This window comes from Eptesicus fuscus, chromosome 20 (genome assembly GCF_027574615.1).
Source record: "Eptesicus fuscus isolate TK198812 chromosome 20, DD_ASM_mEF_20220401, whole genome shotgun sequence".
NCBI lineage: Eukaryota > Metazoa > Chordata > Mammalia > Chiroptera > Vespertilionidae > Eptesicus > Eptesicus fuscus.
Window position 1 is genome coordinate 16942319 of NC_072492.1, and position 17848 is coordinate 16960166.

Here is a 17848-nt window from a genome sequence, read left to right on the forward strand (position 1 = left end):
CCGCACGTTTAGTAGAAAAAGATGAACAGAAGCAGCACAAGGAGCTCTGCAGCTGTGTTCTCCCACGTGTGCGCTTCAGGTTTTCCAGGAACTGTGAACGGCTTTTGTGACGAAACAAGCAAGAGACCCCTCAAAGCGGTTTGGAGACTGCGGGGTCGTCCGCTCTGAGGTCGGAGGCCGCGGCCGAGGCCGGGACAAGGGCTCAGAACAAGCTGGAGGGTGTCTCCTGTTGGAGTCTCAAATGGGACGCCCCAGGGGCAGCCTCGACTGAGACCCCTTGCCGCTGGACCACGGCGGGCCCTCCCGTGTGCGGAGCTGAGCAGTCCCCGACGCCCTGCACCACACTCTCCCCCCACAGCCTGGGCCCACACAGCGGCCGCTATCCCCATCTCACAGGCGGGTACACTGAGGCTCCGATGGGCTGGGTTACTACGCGTCCTCACTGCAGGGTGAAAAGCCGGCCCTGGGACGAGGGCGCCGGACTGGCCGCCCCCTGGCCTGGCACTGAGCACCCTGCTCTCCTCTCCCCGGCTGCTCTGGCCCAGCCCGCGGCCCTTACCCGATCCTCTGCTGCTCCAGGACGTCCAGCCGCTCGGCCCTCTGGATGACCTGCAGGATGGCCTCCACCTCGGCCGGGCTGAGGCACTGGCTCCTCCTCTGCTTCTCGGTCTGGTAGGTGTGCACAGACCAGCCTGTCTGCAGCCTCGGGGGAGAACAGCACGGGCCTGAGGCCACCCCAGTGCAAACCCCGGCACCCGCCGTAGCCACAGGCGCAAGGGGCTCGGCGAACAGGGAGCTGCCACCCACCCACAAAGTCGGCAGCACCATCTCCGCTCCCCGGGAGGCGGGAGCACGGAACACGCCCGCTGTACACATGGAGGAGGCCACGGCACGGCCACGGCCATGGTGTGTGAGGTGTTGAGGGAGGAGCTTAGAGGATGATCCAGAGAAGAATAAAACCTAGATCTGCGTCACAGAAGAAAGTGAGCTGGCGCTTAGTAAGGAATAGGGAAGAACTGTGATTAGGTTTAGCATGAACCTTGAGGATAAAAGGAGACTGACAGCATTTTGAAAATTCAGGGTTCCAGGGCAGGAGGGTAATGGAGCTGCAGAGAGGAGAGGTGGCCGGGGCAGGCAAGGAGAGGGGGGCTGGGGCCTGGCTCAGGGGCTCAGCCGTCGCCCCTCCCCTGGGCTGAGATGACACCTCCTGTGGCTGTGGCCGGGGCTGAGGGCAAGGACCCTAACCCTTCCTGTTTCTCTGGGTGGGGAGAGGGTGGACGCAGCAGGTCCGCCCCCCGCGCCCTGCCCTGGGTCCCAGCTTCTCGGAGACATTCTGTGCCAGGTGCTGGGAACAGAGATGGACAAGACGGCCAAGTCACCGCCGGGAAGACTAGAGTATGCTGGGGAGACAGGTGCCCAATCAACGGCACAAACATTTATTTAATTAAAAGTGACAAGAGCTAGTCATTTGTTGATGCCAGGCTCATAGGGCTGGGGACATGCTGCTGGGTGGGCTGCAGGTGGGGGTTGGGAGGCCGTATAAATAAGGGAACTGAACTATCAGAGGAGGGAGGGCACCAGCGGGCGCAGCTCCTACCCAGCTCCCCCTGGGCCCAGTGCCAGCCCGAGGCCCTGCAGACAACCCCCCCCCCCTCACTGGACCTCGCGTCAGCCTGCAAAGCAGGCCTCCCCATTTCTCAGAGGAGGGCAGAGGCAGGGCACGGTGAGATGCCTCTAACTTTCTAAAGGCAAGCAGGAGTGGGCAGGCCTCCCGGCCAGGGGAGCTCCCGTCCAGCATCTAGCGGCTGCCAGTGGCCCTGCCCGGCTCCCCCAGGGCACCCTCCGAACCTCCTTCCCCACCTCTGTCTGCTCACCCACGGAACCCCGACCATCTACGTTCTCATTGATTCCTGCCCGCTCCCTAGCCCTGTCCCCTCAGGCCCCGTTCCCACTGTGGGCACGGCTGCCACTGAGCATCCTCAGAGCCAAAGGAGGCCACTCAGGGTGCAGCCCCCGGGGAAGAACCTCCAGTGGCGCCCGGCACCCATCGGTACGTCCCCCGGAGGGTGCCCCATCCCCGCCCCCCCCCCCCCCCCGGCCTCACATGGTGTGCATGAGCAGCAACTGCTCCCGTTCCCCGGGCCCTGGGCTGCACGCTGTCTCCAGGCCTTGGCTCACGCTGTGCCCTGCACCTGGGGAGCGTCCCCTCTCGCTAAGCCCCCTTCCCGCGGCGCACCCCTATCTTCCGGACATGGTGTTCACCAGGAGGCTTTTCCTGATCCCCTCCAAGGTGGTTAAGTGTCCATTCACAGTTTTCATAAGGCCTGAGCATAGCTCCAGGGAGTTGGGGTGGGGGGACCCTGGTGTCAGATAAGCTTATGCTTCATCTGTCAAACTCTGTCAATGACCAGAGCCAGCATTTCCCAAATGGGACCGCGTTCAAAAAAATTTGCAATTAGAGGCTGAAACATTATGTTGAGGCAAGTTGGGACCCTCGTTCTGCCTCCACAATGTGAGTCTCTGGAGGACCAGGCCCTGCCCCATCAGGCCCCTGCCCACCTCTCCACCTTCCTTTTACCCCATTCACCATCTCACTCACGCTCTGCATTCCCCTCACCACTGGCCTCCTGCTAGGTCCCCTTCTTGCTCCTTTTACCCCCGGGCCTTTGCACATGCCGCTCCTTCTTCTAGAAGCCCCTCCCCCATCTTCCCATCTAACAGTTAACTCCCCTCCAGGATCAACACAAGTGTCAGACCCTCAGGGAAGCCTCTCCAATTCCCAGATGAAGCCAGCACCCCTCCCACCCCCCACTGTCACAGCACGTGGGTAAGTGTGTGTACAGAGCTCACTCCCCTCCATTAGTGCCTGAAGACAAGAGACCATGGTGGTCTGGTTTGCTGCTGTGCAAACAGTGCCAGGCACACTGTCGGGGTTCACACTGATGGTGGCTGGAGGACAGAAGGACAGACCGAGCGAGAGCTAGGAAAGGCAATTTCCCCAGGCTTCCCAGAGCCTCAGCACAGTGCCTGGGTGTGGGGACCTGTGCCAGGCCTTTACGGAGCCTGGCATTACCAGGAGCCTGGCATTACCAGGAGCCTGGCATATGGCGGCACACCCCGGGGAGAAGATAAAAGCATTTGCTCCTCTCCAAGGTGCCCCTACAGCTCTGGCTGCTGCTGAGTGCAAGACAAGGTCAGGGAGAACTGACGGAAATGCTGGAGGGGTGGCCAGGGGTCACCCCGGGCCCTGGCCCCAGAGCCTGGCTCTCCCCGGCTCCTCGTATCCCGCCAGGCAGGACACATCTTGCCTGGCATCAGGAGAGAGGGCGAGGGCTGGTCTCCTCCCTGGCACTTGCCCTGAGGGGGCTGAGCCACCCCGGTGAGAGGGACAAATGAACTGTTGTGCAAAGATGCCTGCAGACCAGGCAGGACTCCGCTCCTCTCGGGCATTTCGGATTAATTTCTCTCCCCCTTTGATGTTTCGGTTCTGGGTCCCTGCAGGCTCCTCACATCTAATTGCAAATTTTTTTTTTTTGAACTCGGTCCCATTTGGGAAATGCTGTTCTCTGGTAATTGACACAGTTTGACAGATGAAGGGGACGCTTAGGCTGATCCGACACCAGGGACCCCCCAACTCCCTGGAGAGACAGGAAACAGGAAGGCAGGAGGGGCATCTGTGAGCCCCCGGTCTCGAGCCGAAGGGGAACAGCAGGTAGAGGCAGTCTGAGCAGCACGGAGCTGAGGGGTCACCAGGAGGAGAGGCAACAGGCCAACCAGGACCCCAGAGGACAAACCGGAACCGCAGGGACCCTGACGGACAGGAGCGTGGAGGAGCCCTGGGCGCCCGAGGCCGGCTGTGTGTGTGTTTCGGCTCCTCATTCACTCCGTCCTGTCAGCGCCAGGCACTCAATTACACAGTGGGCCTCCAGCGACCCAAGGCTCCCGCCTCCCGGGGCTCAGGGCTGAAGACGCAGGGACAGGGACTTAGGCTCTTCCCAGAGAAGGGGAGGAGGCGGCCTGGCTCCCTGCAGCCCGTGGTGACCAAGAACACGGGTGCGGGAGTCAGGAGGACCCGGTGCGGCCCTGGGCCTGCCAGGTACAAGGTAAGTGCCTTGGGCAAGGGCCCCGGCTCACTCTCCTCACCTGAGAAATGGAGAGAAATTCCACCTGGCGGTTACATGAGTGAATGGCTGTTCAGGGCCCCGCTCAGGGCCTGGAGCCTGGGGTTCCTTCAAGAGGCACTTGTCTCCCAACCTCTCTCTCTGGGTCCTGGGACTGAACCTTGCCAAAGAAAGGAGGGAACCGCGATGGCGAAGGAAGGGAAGGTACTCACTTGGCTCGCAGGGCGAGCTGCCGGTCATTGGGGCAGACCCACTGATGGCTGCCGCCGCCGAAGATGGTGTCGGCCATGCTCGGAGCCCCCAGCCAGCGTGGGGAGTCACATCTGGGGGGAGAAGAGCAAAGAGAAAGAGCGTGTCACTGGCCGGGGTGCAGATGGCAGGCAGGCTCCACACACTGGCACTGCCAACCTATCCCCGTACGCTGCCCCTGGCACCTGGAGTCTCACCATCAGAATCACTCCTCCAGCCAAACACTGCTCCCTCCAAACTCCTCTTTCAAAAGCCTGGCAAACCCCCGGGGGGGCGGGGAGGAGGCCGATCCCCGCTCCCTCCACGTACACTGCCTGCCATGCTTAGCCCATCACCTCGCAGGAGGGGCCTGGGCAGAGGTGGGGGGATACGGCTAGGCAGCCCCTCTTTGGGGAGGGGGTCCGGAGCGGCGGCCCAGGCACGTGGGTGGCTGAAGCCAGCTGCCTTCCTCAGCTCTGCTAACAAGGCCTCACAGACGCTGCTCCCCACGAGATTCCGCACAGCCAGCGATCACGGTGCCAGCGCAGGAAGAAGGCAGAGAGAGGCAGCTGCAGCCAGGCTGCCTCCCTGCACAACTGCGGGGGACACGGTGTAGAGGGCACCCTCGAAATCTGCAGAGACGAGACCCTGCTCCAGAACTCCCCGGCGGCTTAACTTCCACAGTCGGGCGTACTGGCTCTCTCTTTGCCACCAAGGACAGGTTAGAGGGGAAAGGAGCACAGAGCGGAGACGGTTTTGAGGGACTCAACCCCAGGACAAAGACGAGAGGCTGTGCTGAGTTGTCCACAGTCCCCTGTCCAATCCCTGGCTCTCAGACACAGGGCTTCTTTCTTTTTTTAAACATTGATGTGATGTGAGAGAGACACACCGATGGGTTGCCTCCTGCATGTGCCCCAACCAGGGCCAGGGACCAAGCCTGCAACCGAGGGACGTGCCCTTGACCGGGATTGAACCCGGGACCCTTCAGTCCGCAGGCCGAGGCTCTGTCCACTGAGCCAAACCAGCCAGGGTCACAGGACTTCTTTCTTTACACTCTGAAAAATTACTGAGGCTGGAAATTAGTCTTGGCAGTTCCTCAAATGTTAAACAGAGCTACCATCTGACCCAGAAACTACTTCTAGGGATATGCCCAAGAGAACGGAAAAATACATCCACACAAAACCTTGTGCGTGAATGTCCACAGCAGCATTATGCATAACAGCCAAAGAGTGGCACCAATTCAAAGGTCCATCAACTGATAAAATAATAAAATGTGGCTTATCATACAACTAGAGGCCCGGTGCACAGATTCATGCACATTGAAAGGAAATTAATTAGAAGGTAGATGGGTGGGGCGGGGAGGGACTAGGCGAGAAGGGCTGGACACTCCCTGGAGCCAACCTCCCACAGTCCCTCCCCATGCCGGCTGCACCTGGGGCGGCACCGGGGCTCAAAGGGCATCTGTGGAGTGAGCAGGGTCCCTCCGGCAGGTGGGGTCCCTCGGCCTGGCCTGCGGGGATTGGGCAGAAATCAGCAGTCCAACATCCCCCAAGAGGTCCCGGAGTGTGAGAGGGCACTCTGCAAAGTTGCTGTCGCTCAGCAGCTCCTGTGTTGAGCGTCTGCCCCCTGGTGGTCAGCGTGCATCATACCTACCGGCCAGTTTGCCAGTCACTTAGCCTTTTATATATATAGATGGAATACTATTTGGCCATAACATGGATAAACCTTGAAAACATTAATCTAAGTCAAAGAAGCCAGACACAAAAGACTACTACATATTGTATGGTTCTGTTTATATGAAATATTCAGAATAGGCAAATCTAGAGACAGAAAGTAGATTAGTAATTGTCAAGACTGGGGTGGAGGAGGGAGGAAAGGAGTGGGGAATGACTGCTAGGGGGTTCCGGGTTTCTTTTTGATGAAAATGATCTGGATTTACTGGTGATGGTTGCACAACTTTGTGGAATACACGAAAACCACTGAATTCACCTTTAAAAGTGTGAATTTTATGGTATGAGAATTATTATTTCATTAAATTGTTATAAAAATTCTTGAAGACTCCAAGTGATGTGGGCTATATCTATTGATATTTTTAATATTAGATATTAAACAGAGAAAACATTTAAAATTCATTAAAAATAATAAACTGCCCTAGCTGGTTTAACTCAGTGGATAGAGCATCGGCCTACGGACTGAAGGGTCCTGGGTTCAATTCTGGTCAAGGGCACATGCCTGAGTTGCGGGCTTGATCCCCAGTGGGGGGTGTGCAGGAGGCAGCTGATCAATGATTCTCATCATTGATGTTTCTAGCTCTCTCTCCTCTCCCTTCCTCTCTGAAAACAATTAAAAATATATACTAAAGAAAAGTTCTTTACGCTGTTGAATTTCTAAAAAAATAAAAATATTAAACCCATTAGATGTTCACATATTTTTTTAAAAAAATAACTATGTCCTCAAAACAAAAACGCTTAGTGAGACAAATAGCATTGTTTTACATTTTTACAAATCTGTGTAATGGGTGGCTTAACAAAAACCAGCTGGCTACTCACATCTGATTTTTCATCCAATCTTTTGCGATATGTGGTTTTACTCAAGTGCATGAAAGAAATCCAGACTCTCCCAGATACGTACCAAGGTTGGAAAGGGGGGCATATTTCCAGACAATTGTGGCTAATCTTGCACACTGCACCGAAACTCAACAGCTGGCTGTTTCTTAAAGATTAGTTCTAATGTGGCATCTGAAACCATATCAATAAACTCTTCACATCTGTGAGACAATGAGACCAAATGCCTTATGATGATGAAAATAGTTTTGATCTTGTAGACCTCCCAATCTGTTGGGGACCCCCAGACCATGGTTTGAAAAAGGCTGTTCCAGACCAATGTCGCCCATTTCTGTGACGGCCAGCAGGGGGCAGCGTGCAGACTACAGCCACCTGACCCACACAGGGACCAAGTCCATGACCTTGACCGCAGGGGTCTCTCTATCCCACTCAGAAAGCCCATCCAGGCACCTGCTTCCCACTGTGGACGACCTCAGGAGAGAGACGCATGGAGGCCCCACGGCCAGGCCCACGCTGGGGTGCCACCACCATCCACGGCCTCCTCAGATGCAAAGTCTTGATCTTCTCTCAAATGAGACTAACACACAATCCAGGAAAACACAGGTGGGGTAGAAAATGAGACTCACAACTTTAAACAGGGGTCCCACCTCCAGCCTTTAGTGCTCCGTGGTTGGTTTTGTGTTTTAATTTGTTATCTTGTGAATAGCACAGTCACACTGCTGTGTGGGTGTCAAAAGCATTTACAAGTAAACATTTACAATACACTACAACTCAGTCGCCCTGTTTCATTATTATTATTATATTAAAAATAAAGTGGACCCCCCCTTATCCGCGGGGCATATGTTCCAAGACCTCCAGTGGATGCACGTACAATACCTATGATACAGTTTAATTCATAAATTAGGCACAGTAAGAGATTAAACACAATAATGTTGTGCTCTGGAGTCATTAGTACGTAAAATTAGGGTTACTTGGACAGAAGCACCGCGATACTGTGACAGTGGATGTGATGACGAGACACTTACTAAGTGAATAAACAGCACAGATACACGACACAACGGGGTGACTGACATCCCAGCCAGGACAGAGCAGGATGGCACGAGATGCCATTATGCTCCTCGGAACGGCGCATCATCTGTAACGGGAATTGCTTGTTCCAGGAATTTCCCATTTAATATTTTCAGACAGCAGCTAACTGAAACCACAGCAAGTAAACCCACAGATAAGGGGGGGGGGCTACCGTATTCTGGAGCTTTGAGGAATGGACGTGGGGTCTCTCCGGCTGGAGAGGCTGTGTCGACCTGTCATTGCCTCACAGATGCTGCAGCTCCTGCTTCTGCCTGCAGGGGCCGCCACATCTCAGGCCACTGCTCCCAGGACTGGAAGGCTCAGGGCCTTCCGGCCCATCCCCGGGCAGCTGGGCACGCTGAGTTTGGAGTGCCCGCCCCTCTCTGCCAGGCATCCCCACCGGGGTAGGGGGTGACCTCGGAGGGAGGGGCAAGCCAGGAACCTCAGGATGGGAAGCCCCTCTTCTACAGAAGCTTCTGAACCAACAGGGTGAGGAGCTGGGCAGGGGAGGAGGCGGGAAGCAAGGAGGGATCCTGTGCTCTGTGCTCAAACCTTCACCTCCTTCTGGTGGGACAGGTGGGGACACCAGGAGGAAGCAGCAGCCAACACAGTTACAGACACAGCCAGTCCGCATCGCCCCGAACAAAGCAAATGACTCTCTAGAGCAGTGGTTCTCAACCTTCCTAATGCCGAGACCCTTTTATACAGTTCCTCATGTTGTGGTGACCCCCACCCATAAAATTATTTTCGTTGCTACCTCATAACTGTAATTTTGCTACTGTTAATGAATCGTAATGTAAATATCTGTGTTTTCCGATGGTCTTAGGCGACCCTGCTAGTGGGTCGACCCACAGGTTGAGAACCGCTGCTGTAGAGCCTAAGACCACCGGAAAACACAGATATTTACATTACGATTCATGACAGCAGCAAAATTACAGTTATGAGGTAGCAACAAAAATAATGTTATGGGTGGGGTCACCACAACATGAGGAACTGTATGTATTAAAGGGTCTCGGCATTAGAAAGGTTGAGAACCACTGCTCTAGGGGATGAATCCCACTTTAACCCTTTGAATCACTTCCCAGAGTTTGGGGATCACTGGTAAGGGGGCCCCAAACTAACATCTATCTGTCCTCTGACCCATTTGAGGGCAATTTCTTTTCTTTTTTTTTAAACTTTAGCCAAAACAACTCTGTGACCACCCACAGGGTATTCAGTCCCGTTCTTAAATCTAATCATTGTTTCTTCTGGTGCACAGAAGAGAAAGGGAGGTTAAGAAGCTGAGAAAAGCCCAGCCGGCCGGTGTGGCTCAGTGGTTGAGCGTCGACCTATGAACCAGGAGGTCACAGTTTGATTCCTGGTCAGGGCACATGCCTGGGGTGCAGGCTTGATCCCCAGTAGGGGGCATGCAGGGGGCAGCTGATCAATGATTCACTCTCATCATTGATGTTTCTCTCTCTCTCTCCTTTTCCCTTCCTCTCTGAAATAAAAATATATTTTAGAGAAAAAGCAGCTGAGAAAAGGTCACAGAGCTAACTATGCCGGTCTACTAGCCCTGAACCGATATTCCTTTCTCTGCAGCTTGTGCCGGACGTGTGGAGGGAAGGGTTTTAGAGCCGTGAGGAAGGCGGAGCGCAGACTCAGTTAGGAGAGAGAAACCCATAAAAGTCTGGCTTTTACACCCTGGCTGGTGTGGCTCAGTTGGTTGAGCATCATCCCAGGCACTGAAAGGTCACTGGCTCGATTCCAGTCAGGGCACATGCCTGGTTTGTGGGCTCCATCCCCAGCAGGGGGTGTGCAGGAGGCAGATCATGGATGTTTCTCTCTCTTTCTTTCTCTTGCTCTAGAAATCAATAAAAAAAATATTTTAAAAAAAGAAAGTCTGGCTTTTATGAAAACTTGCTGGAAGGCCAGGGACAGCCTGGGCCTCAGTTTCCTCCTCGGTACCCGCGGCTGGAGGGACTGCCCTGTGCAACTGCAATGCCCGGTTCTGCCCTGCCATGCTGCAGGAGGGAGGCACAGGGGGCAGGCAGGGGGCTAAGGAAGGGTCCTGGGTGGGAGGCTGGTGGCTGCTCCAACCTGGGAGGCGGGATCTGAGCCCTCACCCCGGCCTCGCTGCCGGGTGTGGGAGGAGGAGTGCACCCCGGATCCCCACCCCCTCACTCATGGAGCTTCAGTGAAGAGGGCCCCTGGAGTCCATGCTGCAGGTCTAGGTGGATGAGGACGTCTCCTCCCGGGGCTGGGCCAGGGGCACTGGCGGGAGGGTCTTCTCGAGGCCACACCTGTGGCTGAGCAGGTTCACGGGGCGAGACCTCGGCCCCACCCAGGGCCACCTCGGGACAGATGGGAGAGGAAGGGCAGCCTGAGGAGCCGTATTTTAGGAAACTGCCAACGAAGCCAGCTTAGGTTCTCCAAACCCCTTCAGTCCGAGCCAGCTGCCGCTCCCGGACTCACCAGCCAACCCGTCCCAGCTTCTCACGCCCCTTCCACCAGGGCTCCCTGCCGAACGGTGCCCACCGCCACCCAGCACCCCTCCTGGGCTCCGCTCCCCATGAGCGGGTCCCGAGGAGGAGCGTCGGGGAGGGCCCCTTCCCACGGCCCTGCCGCCGGCCCAGCCCCTCTTGAGCGCTGGGGCCTCACCTCCTGCAGAGAGCAGGGCCGTGGGGCTGAAGAGGGTGTGCCCCTGTTTTAATAAAGGTCCATCTGTCTGGGACAGAAATCAGATGACGAGGGAACAAAACAGGCTTAAAGGAGCCGAGGGAAAGGCAGGGGAGGACACTCACATTCACAGGGGAGGGGATGGCCAGGGCCTGGGAGCAGAGGCGGCGGGTCCGTGGGAAGAGGCGGCAGAGAGCTGGTCCTCCTCTAAGCCGGGGGGGGGGCCACACGGGCCTGTTGGAGTCCTTCCAGCCGTGACAGAAAGAGGCTGAGGAAGAGGCATGTGTGTTGTGTGTGTGTATGTATGTGTGTGTGTGTGTGTGATGTTTGTGTATATATGTATGGTATGTGATGTGTGTGTGGTATATGTATGTGTGGGGGTGGTCATGTATGGTGTGTGTGATATGTGTGTGTGTGGGGGTGGTTGTGTATGTGTGTGTGGTGTGGGGGTGGTTGTGTATGGTGTGTGGTGTTTGTGTATGTGTGTGGTGTGTGATGTGTGTGTGGTATATGTGTGTGTGAGGGTGGTCGTGTATGGTGTGTGTGTCTGATGTGTGTGATATGTGTGGTGTGTGTGATATGTGTGGTGGGTGTGATGTGTGTGATATGTGTGGTGGGTGTGATGTGTGTGATATGTGTGGCATGTGTGTCTGATGTATGTGATATGTAAGATATGTGTGGTGTGTGATATGTATGGTATGTGTGTCTGATGTATGTGATATGTAAGATATGTGTGGTGTGTGATATGTATGGTATGTGTGTCTGATGTATGTGATATGTGTGATATGTGTGGCGTGTCTGATGTGTCTGCAGCAGGGGGCTGTGTATGTAATATGTGTGGCGTGTCTGATGTGTCTGCAGCAGGGGGCTGTGTATGTAATATGTGTGGCGTGTCTGATGTGTCTGCAGCAGGGGGCTGTGTATGTAATATGTGTGGCGTGTCTGATGTGTCTGCAGCAGGGGGCTGTGTATGTAATATGTGTGGCGTGTCTGATGTGTCTGCAGCAGGGGGCTGTGTATGTAATATGTGTGGCGTGTCTGATGTGTCTGCAGCAGGGGGCTGTGTATGTAATATGTGTGGCGTGTCTGATGTGTCTGCAGCAGGGGGCTGTGTATGTAATATGTGTGGCGTGTCTGATGTGTCTGCAGCAGGGGGCTGTGTATGTAATATGTGTGGCGTGTCTGATGTGTCTGCAGCAGGGGGCTCAGGGGGCCATACTGGGGCCCAGGTGGGGGAAGGGAGGAGGAACAGGAGCCTGGTGATGATTTCCCGAGAAGATTCCTGGGGGATGGAGGGTCGCAAGCCCAGCTAACGTTCTGAGGCAGCTCCGTGAAAACAAACATTTGTCCAGGGAGATCGAGTCCTGTCTCCCTCAAGTCAAAACGCGCGTCACCGGGCGTCAGTCACCGCAGGAAGCGCGGTGGTCACAGCGCTCTCCACGAGCAGCAGCCATCCCAGCGCCGTGGCTGTCTCCTGGGCACGGAGAATATTAGGAAGGAAAACGGCCCACACCCATTCATCACCCGCCCACACCCCCATCCCCCAGTGAAGACTCTTAACATCTTAATGTAAGATCTTCCCATCGTTCTAGGTTTCTGTGTATAGATTTTAAACAAAATTCGCTTTTTATTACATCCTCTGTGGGCGCTGCTTTCTTATCACATTGTACATGTTCACATTATTAAAAGCCCTCAGAAAATGACTCTCGATGGCAACTGTGTTCTGGATACATTTCATCGTTTTCCTGCTTGGAGGCACACAGATTATTTCCAGTCCTGTTACATTCAACCCTAAAACGGATGTCCTGGGAGATAAGTCTTTGTGCCCCTCGGTGCATATTTCCTTCGGATAAATCCCCACAAGGGAAAGGAAGTGTACTTTTTTCACGCATTTTTGAGATTTTACGGCAGGAATGCTCACGGCGCTCAAAGCTCTCAGTCACAGGCTCTCCGAAGAGAGTGTACAATTGTTCACGACAAAAGACCTGCTGGAGGCAACGTGTCCCCTCTGCATAACGTGCATTTTGCATTTCCCCGTCAGAGCCCCAAGACGGAAGAACCTATCTGTAAATCTCCAATAAGCTGGTTTAAGAATGCAATCACGAATAAAAGGCCTCTTCTCCACAAACATCCGAGTCTCCTTAAAAGAAGGCCTCTCCCCCGTAACACTCGTGGGCTCAGAACGTAATCAAAGAAGCACTGGCCTTAGAGCCCTGAGTGACCCAGGCAGTCAGTCAGCTAGCACCTCTAAGCCCAGTGTTCTTCTTTTAAATATACATATACTAGAGGCCCGGTGCATGAAATTCATGCACTTGGGAGGGGGGTGTCCCTCAGCCCGCCTGTGCCCTCTCGCAGTCCGGGAGCCCTCGGGGGATGTCCGACTGATGGCTTAAGCTGGCAGTCGGGCATCCTTAGCACTGCCAGGGAGATGGGAGAGGCTCCCGCCACCACCTCTGCGCTCGCCAGCCGTGAGCCCGGCTCAGGGCTTTTGGCTGAGAGGCACCCCCACTGTGGGAGCGCACTGACCAGCAGGGGGCAGCTCCTGTGCCGAGCGTCTGCTCCCTGGTGGTCAGTGCGTGTCAGAGTGACCGTTGTCTGCCATTCAGTGGATTTGCATATTAGCCTTTTAATATATAGGATATATATATATATATTTTGTATTGATTTTAGAGAGGATGGGAGAGGGAGAGAAAGAAACATCAATGACAAGAGAGAATCATTGACCAGCTGCCTCCTGCACGCCCCACACTGGGGATCAAGCCACAACCTGGGCATGTGCCCGGACCAGGAAGTGAACTTCGACCTCCTGGTTCATAGGTCAGCGCTCTACCACTGAGCCACGCTGGCCGGGCGAGCTCAATGTTCTTCTCCAAAATGGGTGGGGGTCTCCGGCCCCACCACAGGCTCACAGTGAGGATGGAATGAGGGCAGACCCTTGTGACTCCACGTCGCTACCAACCAGGCACACACTGCTGTTTGACACCCAACCCTCCAAAACGTACAGCCACTTTAGCACCGGGGTGGGGGGTGGGGGGGGTGGGGGGAGGAACACGGCCAGCGGCAGCAGTCTCCAAGATGTGCTTCAGAAAAAGGACCTGGACGGTGAAACCACCTGCCCTTAGAGAAGGACCACACACACCACGGGCCCCTGCCCCACCTACCGGGGCCAGGACGGGGCCAAAGGCAACGTCCCAGCAAGGACAGCTCCTCTTACCCACACCTGGTGTGGTTCTCTCTCCGCCTTTAGACCCGGCGTTTCCTGCTGCCTTCGTTTCATTTCTGGGGAACTTCCACTGAATCAAGGGTGAGGGGCAGATGTGCTGCCTCGGGGAAGAGAGGAGATGGTGCAGGGAGAACAGCGGGAAGAGGAGGGTGGAACGGAAGGGCTGAAGGAAGCCGCAGGGCTAGGAGGGGACTGTGTGCACAGGCCACCGGCAAGGGCTGGAGACCGAGAGATCCAAGTGCACCCTCCGCCAGGCGTGGAGGTTTCCTCTGAGCTGCGAGCCCCGGGGACTGGCACGTGCGGCCCAGCCAAGAGCAGCAGCCGACCCGCAGCCTCAGGAGCAGGGAGTAAACGCTGCAAACCACCGGGTTTGGGGTGGTTGTGACGCAGCATTATCACGGCAACATGCAACTCATACAAATGGCATTTGGTAAAGAAAACCCCAACCCTGACCTCCGTACCTGGCCAAACCTCCTCTCGGCGCTGCTTAGAGTTTGATGTTCAGACGCGTGAGCAGTGGAAAGGCCAAAAGACCAGACGGGGAGGCAAAGAGGAGACCCCAGAGGCGAGGAAAACCCGCTCCGCTGCCGGCCGGTGTGGCACCATCTCACGCACCAAGAGGTCACCTGCCCGATTCCCTGTGTCAGGGCACGTGCCTGGGTCGCGGGCTCAATCCCCACCAGGGGGTGTGCAGGAGGCAGTTGATCAATGTTTCTCTCTCATTGATGTTTCTATCTCTCTCCCTCTCCCTTCCTCTCTCTCTAAAAAAAAAAAAATCAATAAAATAAATCTTTAAAAAACAACACCCAGTCCACTCCCCCCCACCCCCCGCCCCATTCCAGAGCCAGAGCCCTGAGGAGAGGTGTCTGTGAAGGGCCCGGAGCCCGCTCAGGGGGCCCGTGCGGGGCGGGAAAGGAGGCTTCGTGCCAGGGCCAGGCCTAGCTGAGGCCCGCAGAGCTGCACTGGGCGGCATTCGGAGCCTGCGCCCGCCTCTGCAGGGGAGGCTGTGTGACCTGCAGTCATGCCTGCCCTGGGCGAGGGAGGGGAGAGTGGCGGGTGGCACGGCCGCTACTGCCAGGCTTGCCATCCCAGACAGCTGGCTGTGCAGGGGCTGCAATGGGGGGGTCGGGGGGAGGAGGGGAGGCCCACAGGAGGGAGAAAACGCAGGGACAAACAGAAAAGAATACCTGCCACCGAGCGGTGCTTCCCGAGGCCTCGGCCACACCTGTGAGAGCCGCCGGCTCCGCACCAGGTATTAATATTCCAGGGAACCCTTAGCAACAGCCCTGACATCTGCTCTGTTACTATGACATGGGAAACATGATAACGGCAGCAAGATAAGGTGAGCCCACACTTCAACATTCCCTCCGCCTGCCGCCCCGCAAAGGGAGGAATAAAGATTAGACAGGAAGCCTCGGAGGCCTGTCTGAAACCCCAAGGAGCGGAGGAGGGAGCATCTCTGGGGTCTGGGGCTGATTGTGCAGGAGGCGGGGCTCCAGGAGATGAGGGGAACCCCGGGAAGCTACTGCCAGCAGCCGTCCCACCCCACCCCCCCGCCAACCCCCCCGTTTGGTTCCCTCCCGCTCCTGCCCAGACTGTGGCAAAAGCTTCCCAATCGGCCTCTGGACTCCTGTGGCTCCGCTCACTCCCTTCACTGGCAGCCGGAGCGGTTGTCCTTAACGCCCAGGCCAGGCCGTGCGCAAAAGCCCTCAGTGGCTCCTCACCGCCGGAGGAAAAAGCCCCACCTGCCCCTCCAGGCTCACCGCCACCACCTCCCTCCACAAACTCCCGCCCAGTCACCTGGACCCGGACACGCTCAGCCTTGTCCCAGGAACTTCCTACGGAACCGCCTTTCCCGCACCCTGTCACCTAGAGGTGGCACCGTCCTCACCTTCTCCAGCTCCTCCCCCTCAACTCCCATTGGAAAGCAACCCATTGCCTCCCACCAGCACTTCTGTTTTTTTTTTTAATCCTCACCTTAGGATATTTTCCCATTGATTTCGAGAGAGAGAGAGAGAGAGAGAGAGAGAGAGAGAGAGAGAGAGAGAGAAGGAATGGGGGAGAGAGAGAAGCATCGATGTGAGACACATCAATCAGTTGCCTCCCGCACACACCCTGACCTGGGCTGGGAATCGAGCCTGCAACCCAGGTACGTGCCCTTGACCGGAATCAAGCCCAGGACCCTTCAGCCCGAAGGCCAACGCTCCATCCACTGAGCCAAACCGGCCAGGGCTCCCCCCCAGCATTGCATTCTCTTTGTATCGAGGGGCACTTTCCCTCTGTCACCCTAGGAAGACCGCAGCCCTCGGGATGCACCTTGGTGTCCCCGGGCTCGCACGGTGCCCGAAGCACGGCGGCAGGTGTCCGGCTCACGTTCACTCCCCTCAAGAGCTCACCGCCGCCCGGGGAGTAACGCCCAGCTCCCGCCTGGACTCCAAGGCCCGGCCGTGTGACCTGCCCCTCCTTCACCGCCTTCCCCCAGCCACGCAGGCCGCGCTGAACAGGTCTCCCCGGTGACCCGGCCTCTGCAAGGTGGTTCACCCCAACGGAAACCGCGGGGAACCTAGGAAGGACGCCCACGTGAGGAATGGTCGCCAACGGCACCACCGGGCAGTTCAATGGCAAAACGACAAACGACCTGGAAAGTTACGGCAAGACTAGGTGCGGAAGGGGCCCCCAAGGGTAGACGCTCTGTCGGCACACACCTACGGGGAACGTGCCGAGGCCACGCGTGAGTGGAGCAGGGTTTGGGGTGACGGGTGAATGCTTTCCAGCGATCCCCTTCTGAGGAGGATTTAGCAAGAGTTTGACAAGCGACGGCACCCTCCCTGTCCTCGTTCCCCGGCTCAGATGCCTCCTCTCGGGTGGGGCTCTGAAGCCCTACAGCCCCTCCCCAGATTCCCGCAGCCTCTCTCGTCTGTGCCCTTGGAGGAGCAGTCAACCCTGGACGCCCCGTGGCACATCCCCGCTGAGTCACAGAGCGAAGCATCTGCCGTGATCCTCGGAAGGGCACGCAGCAGCCACTGCGGCTTCATCCCTCTCCTTCATTCAACCAACGTTCACCGAGTGCCGACTGCGCCCAGGCACGTGCCTGCCTCTCAGCTCGCTGCCCGGTGAGCAGTGCTGCTTTTGTGCCCCCAGGAGACGTCCCGGGGTGCACAGCGAGGGGGCCTCACTCATCACCGCGGGGTCTTCTCCCCAGGAAAGGGCATCCTCCCCTGGCACACCCGTTCCGCTGGACCAAATCCCTCCCTGTCCTTTTGTCAAGCTGAAGCGTTTTCTCAGGATGAAATGCTGCGCAGCCTCCGGGGGATGAGACACAGAGCCTCCCGCTGCCCCTCCCCTCCAGGTGCCAGCCTCCCACTCCGACAGCCGGGGGCTCGGCCTACGTGTCCCGGGGGCACGGCTTACTTCTGTCGTTTCTGAAAGGCCTGAGGCAGGGCAGGGAGAGCCCCCAGTCTAGGCGATCACAGAGTTGAGGCTACAGGGTAACCAGACTCCTCGGTCAAGAGTCAACCCGGGGACAGAGGAAGGAGGGAAGCCTCCCAGGCCGGCTGTGGGGCCCGGCGTGCTCCCAGGATCACAAGGCGTTAGCTTCCTAGGGCCTCCTAACAAATGACACGAGCTGGGAGGCTTGGGACGGTTCTAGAGCCCAGAATCCGAGACCAAGATGTCGGGGGTGGGGTGAGGGGGAGGCATTCTTATCTGCCCCGTGTCTACTCCAGCTGCCAGGGGTTTGCCGGCAATCCTTGGCTTGCGGCCGCATCACGCCAACCTCAGTCTTCATCTTCACAGGCCTCCGTCCCTCTGCACCTCCACATGGCCACCTCCCTGTGCCTCTTGTCTTCACGCGGCTGTCTTCCCTCTGCGTCTCTCTTCTTCTAAGGACACTTGTCATGTTGGATTAAGATAAAGGAGATTCCCACATGACCTCGTCTTAACGAATTACATCTGCAATGCTGCTATCTCCGAATGAGGTCACATTC

General features: G+C 56.7%; 1 protein-coding gene across 3 annotated transcripts in view; it reads right to left on the reverse strand.

The window, feature by feature from the left end:
- Positions 1-17848, reverse strand: part of RPH3AL (rabphilin 3A like (without C2 domains)) — a 127644-nt gene that overhangs the window by 68677 nt on the left and 41119 nt on the right. For all 3 annotated transcript variants that reach the window (XM_054709082.1, XM_028155026.2, XM_028155024.2), the window contains exons 2-3: positions 4334-4444; positions 560-703 (exon numbers count right to left, since the gene is read on the reverse strand). In XM_054709082.1, coding sequence (XP_054565057.1) covers positions 560-703; positions 4334-4410 — 221 coding nt within the window. In that variant the 5' untranslated portion in view covers positions 4411-4444. The remainder of the gene's footprint in view (positions 1-559; positions 704-4333; positions 4445-17848) is intronic.